The following is a 12125-nucleotide window of genomic DNA, read 5'->3' on the forward strand; positions in this document are numbered from 1 at the left end:
CAGGCTCTTCCCCTCACCAATCCCAGAAATTCCTCACACACACTGCTTACTCTATGTTATTCTATGCTATTTTGTAGCATTCCTGTAGTAAATCAAGACTGCTATTTCTTAAATATATTTTAAACAGGTGCATTCAAAAGTAACTCTCAAGAATCTCTTCTTTCACCAAAAAAAGTGGAAACAAAAAATCACTTTCAAATCACACAAGATGAGAGAATATTTTAAGAACATTAGTTTACAGTCCATTTAATTCTCATTAGAAATATTAAATTCTTCCTGAAGTATTACAAACACAACATAGGATTAACAAAATTTGAAATTCCAATTGTGACCAAACTTTGAAGAACGTGGTTGTGTAACTACTTACAGAATGTTTTTGCCAACACTCTCTTAAAACAGGTCTCTTCTTTTTATGAACTACAACTTCCTGCATGTCTTCAAGGGAGGGATGCTGGCCAATTTCTTCTTCAAATGGCAACATGTATTCATCTACTGGGCCTAGGGATAAAAAAAAAAGTTAAACCACCAACTTTTCTTTAAAAAAAAAAGAAGAAACCCTAAGACTGGGGACTACATTTTGAAGACACCATCAGAGCGTTCTGGAGCATTTTACCTCCTGTTGCCATTAAAACTCGCCCTAGGCCAGGGGGGAGCAAGCACTGACCCAGGCCTTGACAAAGCAGCGCTACAGGCTTGGGGAGGAGTGGCTGGAGAGCTGCCAGTCAGAGAGGGACCTGGGGGGATTGATTGCCAGCCAGCTGAACAGGAGCCAGCAGTGTGCCCAGGTGGCCAAGAAGGCCAATGGCATCCTGGCTTGTATCAGCACTAGCGTGGCCAGCAGGGACAGGGAAGGGATCTTAACCCTGGACTCGGCACTGGTGAGGCCGCACCTCGATGACTGGGTTCAGTTTTGGGCCCCTCACTCCAAAAAGGCCATTGAATGACTCGAGCGTGTCCAGAGAAGGGCAACGGAGCTGGTGCAGGGTCTGGAGCACAGGTCTGATGGGGAGCGGCTGAGGGAACTGGGGGGGTTTAGTGTGGAGAAGAGGAGGCTGAGGGGAGACCTCATCGCCCTCTACAACTCCCTGACAGGAGGGTGCAGAGAGAGGGGGGATGAGTCTCTTGAGCCAAGGAACCAGCGCCAGGACAAGAGGGAATGGCCTCAAGCTGCGCCAGGGCAGGGTCAGACTGGCTCTTAGGAAGTATTTCTTTGCAGAAGGGGTTGTTGGGCGTTGGAATGGGCTGCCCAGGGCAGGGGGGGAGTCCCCATCCCTGGAGGGATTGAAGAGTCGGGTTGACCCAGCGCTGAGGGATCTGGTGGAGTTGAGAATGGTCAGTGTGAGGTTCATGGTTGGACTGGAGGATCTTCAAGGGCTTTTCCAACCAAGATGATTCTGTCATTCTGTGAAGCAGCAGCAGCGTTTCCAGGAGCTACACGGCTTCGCTTTCCCACACGTGGCACCTCCCGGCCTGGCTCCCTTTCAGCTGAAACCCAAGGGTGGGGAGAGGCTCCCCGGATCCCCAGCTTCTCCCCAACAAATTGCTTCGGTAGGATAAATCCTCCTCCTCCTCCTCCCCGGTTCTTGGCTCTGCTGGTACCCAACTACCACACTGCTTGCAAAGGTTTCAACGCAAGAGGCCAATTTGCACCAGCAACCACCATGTCCCTTCTCCCATCCCCACAGCCTGGGGCTAAACAGGTGTGTTGAAGGCTAAGCAGGGTGTTTGTCCTCAACAGAACGAGCTTTATATGCTCAACTATAGATTACACAGCTGTAGATTATACAATTCTATGTTATTGTCATATGTATTTTATGCTCTCGGATCAAGAGGCTGAAAAAAGGAGGAAGGGGAAGACAGAAGAAGTGAACAGTCTGGTACGGATGAAGCTGATGAGACTTAGTGATACCTTCTTTAAAAAAAAAAAAAAAAGAAGAAGAAAAAATTATTTGCAGAGAGAAAACCAGCGGCTGTGACTAGATCTGCACCAAGCTGTGGTTCAGGCAGCTGCTTTCCATCACTAATGTCTCCTTAACTTCCTGGAAAAATACCCACCCCTGCCAGAGAGACCTACACCACTTCCAGAGCCCTTTCCATACGCGTGTTTTACAGCACAGCGAGGCAGGAAGAATCCACACAGGCTGTGGGGCTGCCCCTGAGATTTGGGCAAGACTGCCGCTCCTGTTAGCCAACGGCTTAACGTTTTTAAAAGGGTCAAACCTCCCTCGTGGCTTCTCCTGCGCCAGGAAGGGCTGATGAAGGGCACTGGTGGGCGCGGAGCAGCACCGATCTGAGCTCTCCAGTGCATGTCGGGGTATTTATGTGGGTGTCTGGCAGCTCCAGCGGGCTCCCACAGGGGAGATTTACCACAAACGCCATCACCAGCCGAACCAAAACCGGCCTGTTTCCTTTGCTGAACTCAGCTGCTTTAGAGACTGTACTGAAAACGCAACTTTCTCCCATTTTTGAGCATTTTGTCTTGTTCTTGATTAATCCCAGCTTATACTGGGCACCCATAAAAGATCTCTGTTTACAAAATTTAAGAATATCATTTATACTTCAAACAGGGTATCGGGTATCTTTCCCTGATAGCTTAAAAATTGGATCCAATGGTTTGCTTTGAGGAAGACAACCGTGCTGACCCCACAGCTAACCAAGTATCAGCTGCAGACTTGAAGACATTACCAGGTTTTCAATTTCTAAGCTGTGAACAATTAGAAATTCCTCCGTTCTAACATCTGTATGAGCTGAACTAATGTTACATTAGTGACAAGAAAGAGAAAGAGAAGGTAGGGAGGCACTGAAGTGACACAGTGCACTCTCACTCTGGCACCTGTGGCTAAACCAGAAAGAGACTTTTCTGTGTCTCGGCGCTGAGAACTGACTTCCTGATGCCCTGAAGCTCATCGTGGTTCAGGAGGGGCCATGGTGCTTACGAGCAGCTAGAAAATTATTAACTGCATCAGTGCTCTTTGTAATAAAATATATGTTGCCCTAAGAAAATTCTGCACGTCTTATAGCCTTGTATTCCCTCACTATGCTGGGACAGGAGTGTCTCGCTGTCCACATCCCAGGGTGCATGGCAGAAGACATCACCTCCTCAGTCTCTGTTACCAGGTGGAGCTCATCTGAGCTTTTGTTTAGGAAAAGCAGCAATATTTTTAAGATTAACTGATGGGCACTCAGACTGTCAGGCTGAACTTAGAAGAAATGGAACATATTGGGTTAGGAGTTCCAGAGTCTCTTCCTCACCATGACCAGAAGAAATTGCAACTAGTAAAAAAAAAAAAACCCAAAACAACTTTCCCCAAATACTGACACTAAATTATAAAGTGACTACATGATGTTGTGACTACGCGATGTTGGCGTTTCATTCATTTCACCACAAGACTTACCACCCTCACTAAATTTCATTACTTATGATCTACCTTCCCCTTTCTTGCTTTAAATACACCTCTCCAACAACATTCAGTATTTCCACAGACCATCTATCTTGCTTACCATCCGAGGCGGTGCAGCGTGACGCCAGTTCCCAGAGGACTAATCCCATGGCATACATATCTATTCTCAAAAACGCATCCCTTTGGAAGTTGATAGCACCTTCTAGTACCTCAGGAGCCATATACCTTCGTGTACCAACCTTCAAAGAAAGGAAAGCATAAAAATCTGTACACTCAAAATCAACAGGACCCCATTACCACTCCAGCCAGTGCCATTTATAAAAATACCGTAGGCCAGTACTATTTTTTTTTTTGTCAATGATTAAAAGTTGCCATGGTTATCCTTGCTTAGGATAAGTCCTGGGAAGTTTCTTGTATTCTTTTATCCAGTGGTAGGTAAGACGAATTGGAAACTGGACCCTATAAAGGATACTTATGAAACAGGAAAATCTGAATCTATTTTTAAATAACACATTTGCATAACAATTCAACTTATTTGTCACCGCCATTTCTTATTTATCTAGTTGATCTCGTGGAAGGTGTCCCTGCCCATGGCAGGGGGTTGGACTAGATGACCTTTTAAAGGTCCCTTCCAACACAAATTATTCTGTGATTCTATGATTTTCTTCCAGGTCACTATTCTTATTTTTTCATGTCATAAGGATGTGAAACGTGCTTATGTTTCTCCCCATGACAGGAGTAGTGATAAAAATACCAAAGCAAAATAAGCTACAAGTGCAATTTATACTGAGAAATCACACAAAACTAGCTATTAAGTGAGAACTCCGGGGATATCCATCATTTTGGACCACAGTCGACGATGGAACTATGTCATCTGAATAAATCAGAACTTACAAGATGTTTGAACTTCACTATTTAAACCTTCACTGTAATAGCTACGTTTCTCTTAAGCAGTGTGACTGGCGTTTTATAATCTTATTGTAAGCATTTCTTTTTTGTTGCTCAATGATAAACTGTGAAGTTCTGCCTAAAATTAAATATATTTAGTTTTCCAGAAACCGTAATGCTCTAAGCTCCAGCTTGTTATTTTAAAAGTACATGGTACTACACCAGTTAGTTCCCTGTGTATGCCAAGCACTTGATTAGTGCTGCTGTCGTTTCAGGAGAGTGACTGTTGCTAGGTCAGAAAGTTAGAAACTGGCTGCCAGTATCACTCCTCAATTTCTGAACAGAATCTCAAAACAATTCATGAAAGATGGCAAGACCACTCTTCTTTATTGTCCAAATCCTTCAGTAAGAATGAAAATAAAGGGAGAGAGAGAGAGGCCATGTAGTGAGATGGGGGAAAGCTGTGACCTGTAATAATCTAAAGAATTGTTTAATTTTTAGCTTGTGAGAAGAAATCACAAACTGCCACATTCCTTAAAGGTCACCGAAAATAGGGTTGATGACAGAGTGTCCTGTGCATGAAGGTGGCCTAAACTACCCCCTTCCATTCACACGCAGTTTGTATCATTTATGGAAATAAACCTGTATTTACCTGTCCATGGGTGTCCCCTGCAGACTTTCCAGCCTCAAACTTTAAAGCTAGACCGAAATCAGCAATACAAGCTGTAAGATTATTTTTCAGCAGCACATTCTTGCTTTTGATGTCCCTTTCAAGTTAAGGAAAAAAATTAGGAGATCTACAACACGAAATATCATATAAAATTCTAAGGAAAACATAATAAAACAAAACAACATTATAATGTGAAGGGCAAGAAAATTATACAGAAGTAGTCCATTTAAACAACAAAATAATAATAATAAAACCTAGGGGTATGCTTGCACACCTTTATTCTTATGGAAATGTATGAGACTGCACTTGGAATTATCGTTTTATGCTTCGTTTTAAAATACATACAGATTTATAAGCATCTGTGATACCGAGATAGAATAAAAATGTAGGTACTGCATACTTTAGTTACAACTACGTTTTGTTTGTTTAAATGACAGGAAACAAAACACACTGAAAAATTAATCTTGATTTGTTTCTAACAAGGAGATACATGTTTTCCTGCAGAAACAAAAGATTATGGACTCGATCCAGGGATTCCCATCTGTCCTGTGTGTACCTCTCCCCCTCCCCCATTTTACCATCAGCCAAGCAGTTTTGCTCATGAAATAGCCAGAATTCTGCAGAATTTGGATGTTTCTCTTACTTTATATGCCTACCTTCCATTTTGGTTACCACTATCACTTCAGCTCCCTACTTCTATTAATAGCTTTCTATACTTAACCTCATTGAAAAAAACCCCAGCAATTACCCTCAAAAACAGGCATAACACCACTCACAGTAAATGTTTCTGTCTGAAGGCATTCAGTACTACCTAAAGTTACGTATAGAAGTGTTTTAAGTTGTTTCAGATGGCTATAATGCCAATTATTTCATATACTGCAGAGGGTACTTAAATAATTAACTGCATAAAAAAAGAATTTGTGACATTAACCACAATCACCACACCAAGTTCTATACATCGTCAGCTAGATTTCTGCTTAGGCCGAGCAGATTTTTCTTATGAGGCTCTTGGTAATTCTGGAAGGAGGATACCACTGAGTAATTATCTGAATTCTTCCTATCTATCCATGTTTCCCATCCTTTAGCTCAAAGTTGAATACTAACAATCACCTGCAAGTATTTTACATATACTGTACCTATGTGAGATGGCAGGTTTGTGTCCATCTTTTAGCCCTGGTATATCCTCGTGAAGATAAGCCAAGCCTCTAGCCATAGTTTGAGCGATGTGACACAGCTCGTTCCAAGAAACCACGTTAGCCTTGAGAAAGTCTGTTAATGAACCCTGCGCAGCCAAAAAGAAAAACAATTATGAGATCAGTTTCATAAAGCAAAGCCTGAGATGGCCTCCAACACTACATGCCTGCCTGCCTTTCTCTGTTTTCTGATAGACCATATAATTATACCCGTACGTACACAAACAACTGCTAGTTTAAACAACAAAAAATTAACCTTTGCATCACCTCTAGGCCATGAATTAGCATCAAGATGCATCTACACGTCACCTCAACAAGCAAAGAACACAATCAACTCCAGCGGCACGCCTGACAATAACTGCGCTTAACTGTCGGTGTCAGAAATGGGAGCTCGACTTAAGGTATTTAAATTCTTTATAAAGACAACTCTGCTTTTACAAATATGATTTATCATCTTCCAGGCATGGGAAATCACAGGTCAGATTCACCTTCAAGAATCTCACTGAACTGTGTATGACCACTCTTGAGGGCCTTTAATTGACAGTCTGTCTGTTCTCATGGACCAACAACAGTGAACTCCAGTTTCACAACACACTTTCAGAGTTAAATATACACTCTGAATAAATAGAAAGAGATAATGTAAAGTAAAAACTATTCCACATAAAACTCTTCTCTTCAAACACACTTCTATAGCCCACTCTATGCAGACATTTTCATGGATTTATGTATTATCCCATTTGTGAAATGTCACTGTGGCACACGTTGCTGCGTGAAAAGCTGACACAAAAGGGAAAAACAAAGAGCTGTCAAAGTGTAGAGGCTACACTTTGAAAATAAAACAAAACATTCATATTTTCCATCAATGAGAATCATCTCAGGTGCCACCTTTCCAACAGTAACAAGATTTTTAAAACTCTTAGACAAAAAACAAACAGAAAAAAAGGGCAGTAACCTTTGAGAAAGGCAAATTAGTTTGATATTTTCAACTTGATTGTGAAGATCTGTCAAAAATTTTAAATAGTTGATTGAACTTCTGAATTATTAAAGCAGAAGTGGGACAAAAATGCCAGAATGAAGAATATAACATTCAAAACTAGAAGTATGATCTATGAGCTAGCCTTAATGTGTTGGCATGTCCATATCATACAGATTTGCATTTTCTTAAATCTGCTACAGGTAACATCTTCCTAATGCCTCTTTGCCTGTGCCAGGGCTAAATTTAAGTTTGGGTGCTTTTTGGTTTTTCTCTTTGTACTTACACCTCTGTGACAGTTACATGCATAAAAAAAAAAGATAATCTAAGTGGATAAAACAAAACAGCTATGACCACATTCTTAATTAGATATCTTTACGTTTCTTATTGCAGTTATCACAATAGATTTGATAGGTATCACTTCATTCTTATAGTCAGCTAATACGAGGAAAAAGAACAGCAGGATCTTTGCAAGATGGAGCTTAATTTAGGCAGGTTTAGATGGGGGATATTCAAAAATACACATTCTAAGAAGCAAAAAAGTAGAACGAATTTTTGTTTTCTAAAACAACTCCTCCATTAAGTAAAGACTGATGACAACTTTCTCAGCTGGCTGAAAATAAATTTAAATAAATTCATATCCATTGAAAAGAGACAAGCTAACTGTAAGAGAAAGCTATTTTAAATTTTATTTCTCAACTGTCTCAAGTTCACATTTGTGACACATTTCCAAGGCTGTTCTTCCTCTGTTAACTACACTGAGAACTAACCGTACCTTTTCATGAAATGCTGTAATCAACCAGAGATCGACATCAATGCTAGTGCCTCGTTTCTCTGCACCAATGAACTGCAAAATATTGTCATGCTTCATCCCAGGTAAACTGTAAATTTCGTATTCATTCTGCCATGACTGTTTGTCCTTTAAAGAAAGAACACATCAAATCAAGTTAATACCGTAATAATGGCAGTAAGAGGGACTTTCTCCTACAATTTACTGTGCCTTTGTAAATGAGCTGTCAAAATGACTAAAATTTTTTTTTGGCAAGATGGCATTTGCTACCTAAAGGAGAGAAAGCATAGTGTGTGCTATTAACATTATGAGGATGATTATTTAAAAGTTACAAATGTTTAGAGTAATAACAATATTTGTGCTACAAACTACTGACCTAACATATAAAAAAACCCTGAAAAACCGTCTTCACATATATTACATACTCGCATATAGTAGAAAATTGTCTGAAAAACTTAAAATTTGTTATAAACAAACATCAACTGCTGAAAACAACCTCAATTATCACAGATACGAACCAGGGAAACACAGAAAGCTGTAGATTAGGACTGGAGTCTACATAATGCAAATCATTACAATTGATTTAGTCTTAAGAGCATGGTTCAATTTTTATATTTTCTTAATCTACAAGAACCCCATAAAGAATCAGAAATAGGTTTTCCTTAATTAAAAATAATGAACAAAGTCTCAGATTTAATTTATGCTGTGCTGATGGCTGAAACCAGCATAAGTACATGCCATTTCTCCTAGAAGAGTAAGAACCTGCACATGTATTTATTCAGCAAGTCAACGCTTGGTTGATCATCAGAACAAGCACATTTCCTCACCTCATGTAGCAGCAGTGGTTTTAATTAATGTAAAATCTATCCTAATATCACTATGTATGATCACTTTGTATTCTTTAACTAGACTGGATCTTAAAATTATGAGCACAATCTATTCTAAAACATGGCTTTCAGAGGGTACTTGGTGGGAAGTAAGTATTATTTCACTTAATTGAGGCATATTTAATTGGAACAATCACCTTATAGGTTTGCATTTCAGGATGTTCCTTCTAAGTACACTTTAATTTGAAAAAAATTAAATTCTCAGAGACGTGCAAGACCTGCTTGAAACTATTCACACCAAATACGTATTTTTATGAATTTCACAGAGTTTATGTTTCAATTACACGTTTGCATTAAAATACTGATTTTAATTCAATAAAATTCTACCTGTGCATTTTTCAGCTCCAGACATTTCTATCTAGATTTCCAGTATATATTGAAAATTCTCTATAACAAAAGCCTCTTATTGTGAGTAGAAAAGCTGGTTTAACATTATGATATTACAAGCATCACCAATAACTTCTGCTTACCTGAATAGGGAATATTTTGACCGCAACATACTCATTTAGTAGCTGAGCTTTCCATACACAACCAAATCTTCCCCTAGCTTTGATCTCTAGTAGCTGCAACGGCTTCAAACCCATCAGCGGTGAAGGTGGTGGTGGTCCAGGATCCTGAAATCAGGTTAAAAGCATTAATTAGTTTTGCTATTATATGTGCTGTGATGGCAGCACTACAAATAAAGGCTTGTAAACTGGAAGAGACTTGTATCATGTATCCAACCCTCCTTGCAACAAATTCCCCCAAACAAGCCAGAAACAAAACAGCAACCCTTCTCCGCAGGGGAAAAAAAAAAAAAAAAAAAAAAAAAAAAGATTGTAAAACATGCTCAGAAATAATGTGCAAGCGACAGCATAACAACAGTTACAGTATAAATCTGTCTAACCAGGTGTAAAAGCACAGCAGAAATTAAGGAATAAAGATAATCAAGCTTTACTTGTTACTTTAAAAGACAGAATTAAAATGAGCACCGTTGATACATTTAAGGGTGGGTTTTTTGTTTGTTTGACATACATGAGACCTGTTTAATCCTTTAGCTCAGTGGCTGGGTGGCTTGACTCTACAGAGCCACAGAGGCCATTTCCATGTGACTCCCCGCACCGCTGGGCCACCAGCCAGGCAGCAGCAGGTATCTGCAGGAGGATTCTGGCTGGGGGCAGCAGCGCAGAGCTGAAGTGAATCCCCTTGCTGTCTGCAGTTACCACGTACACCAGGTCCCTGCTCACAAGCCGCTGAGCCGGTACCAAGCACAGCTCTACTTCCAAAACTCCACTGCTTACTAGGGATGTAAGGTTGCAAAGCCAACCTTGCTACTGCAACGTCTTCCAGGACGTAACTAACATTTTTTCATTCAGAATCCATTGATCCAGTGTATAGTGCAGACATTTGGCACAGGAATCCAAATGGCAGCATCTCCACAGTCAGCCCCGCAAGCGGTGTGAGGAGCCACATCACCGAGGCTTCAACCTACCGATCCACTTCTACTGCCCCCAAATTTCCTAATGCAGACAGCCAATACGTTACTGAGATGTGAGTTCGGGGCTGTAGCCCAGAAACAGAACTGGGGAGAGATTATCTTGTCATATCTTACAGGGTTTGTACTTCACTGAGGGTCTAGCCCAGTAATTCCTTTTCAAATATGACACCATGAGCTGGGAAGAACAACTGCAAGTGAGAGAGAACTTCTATACAGCTATCCATGTAATCACTACAGATCTGAACAATTCCCCTTTCTGGGCAAAAAAATGCAACAGCTTATTGAATATCTTGTATTTCACAGAATGACAGAATTATTGAGGTTGGAAAAGCCCTTGAAGATCCTCCAGTCCAACCATGAACCTCACACTGACCGTTCTCAACTCCATCAGATCCCTCAGCGCTGGGTCAACCCGACTCTTCAACCCCTCCAGGGATGGGGACTCCCCCCCTGCCCTGGGCAGCCCATTCCAACGCCCAACAACCCCTTCTGCAAAGAAATACTTCCTAAGAGCCAGTCTGACCCTGCCCTGGCGCAGCTTGAGGCCATTCCCTCTTGTCCTATCGACATACTTTACACATATCTTCCATTCTGTGTCACACGCATCGTCTGAATATAACAATCAGATCTTCAACTTTATTGCCAAAGACGTGCTTCTTTCAGGGCTGGCCCTTCTCTCTCACCTACCATGCTGGGTTAAGCTCGTACCTGCGTAAGCTTCTTCCCTACCACCACCAAACACACCAGACCCATTTACATGTGCCTCTGCATCAAACAGCATAACCCTACCCACAGAGCCAGAGAAACACTCTCTCTTCTGCCTGATCCCTGTTTCCTGCAGGAAAATATCTTCTGATGTGCAGTGGTCACTGAGCAGAATTACCAATACTGTCATGAGAGACAGCTCCACCTTCATTCCACCTTCCTGCAAATTAGTTTAACCCCCCGATTTGTTCCTCAGTCCAAATTACTACAGAGAATTGCAGGTGCTGATGCCCACGATGGTAGCGTGGGGGCAGACTGATAGATCAGTGACAGGAAGAGGGTGAATGGCTGCTTTTGGTGGCAGTGAAGGTCTGTGCAGACCACAAAACTGTACCACAAGTCTCAATATTACGCAAGAAAGAAACAAACATATAAATGAAAAGTGGATATCACTTTAAAATTATATCCACCCTGCGGAACACAACAAAAAGAATCCAGCAAAACACAATAGTCTACTGTTTAAAAAAGCCTCCAAAACATACACTTGGCTTCTCTATTTTTGCCCAAACCGTCACAGCTGTAATGCTGTTTTAAAGAGAAAGAATGAAAAACACTAGAGTAGCTGCTTTGATGAAAGAAATGAGAGTACTCAACAGTTAAGTATTTGAGCACTTCAGCTAGCAACATAAAAATTTTGTGCATGTTAAAGGCACATTTTCTGAGCAACTGTGGTTTGAAGTATACTATTGTGAGAATGGAGACAAGTGCTTCTGTACCCAACAAAAGCTTTGAGCAGTTTAAGCACAGGTATAGATCACCACTCTCTTGTTTCTGATTAAGCAACAAATACATCCTTCAAAAAGAACAAGTTTCACAGAGACACAGATTTATAGCAATTTAAAGAAACTGTAACCTCATTCCCTAGATTAATAACTGTAAAAGAAGATGGAACATTTGAAATTCAAATCAGAGACACATTACAATACTATCCTCAAAAAAGTATGGAATCCTCTTGCAAATATGACAGCGAAAGATGCTTACAGCTGTTACATCAAAATTGTTGGATTTAAACTGGACAAACAACAATACAGAAAATGAAGTTTAAGAGTTAAGTTTTCCCTCCCGTGCTGCCTTTCGTTCA

General features: G+C 40.8%; 1 protein-coding gene across 2 annotated transcripts in view; it reads right to left on the bottom strand.

Annotated features, from left to right (window-relative positions):
• ACVR2A (activin A receptor type 2A) overlaps window positions 1–12125 on the bottom strand; it is a 70149-nt gene that overhangs the window by 4018 nt on the left and 54006 nt on the right. For both annotated transcript variants that reach the window (XM_074828513.1, XM_074828512.1), the window contains 6 exons: window positions 9273–9416; window positions 7901–8044; window positions 6096–6241; window positions 4942–5056; window positions 3502–3640; window positions 368–498 (listed from right to left, as the gene is read on the bottom strand). In XM_074828513.1, coding sequence (XP_074684614.1) covers window positions 368–498; window positions 3502–3640; window positions 4942–5056; window positions 6096–6241; window positions 7901–8044; window positions 9273–9416 — 819 coding nt within the window. The remainder of the gene's footprint in view (window positions 1–367; window positions 499–3501; window positions 3641–4941; window positions 5057–6095; window positions 6242–7900; window positions 8045–9272; window positions 9417–12125) is intronic.

The sequence above is a fragment of the Strix aluco genome, chromosome 6 (assembly GCF_031877795.1).
Source record: "Strix aluco isolate bStrAlu1 chromosome 6, bStrAlu1.hap1, whole genome shotgun sequence".
NCBI classification, from domain to species: Eukaryota; Metazoa; Chordata; class Aves; order Strigiformes; family Strigidae; genus Strix; species Strix aluco.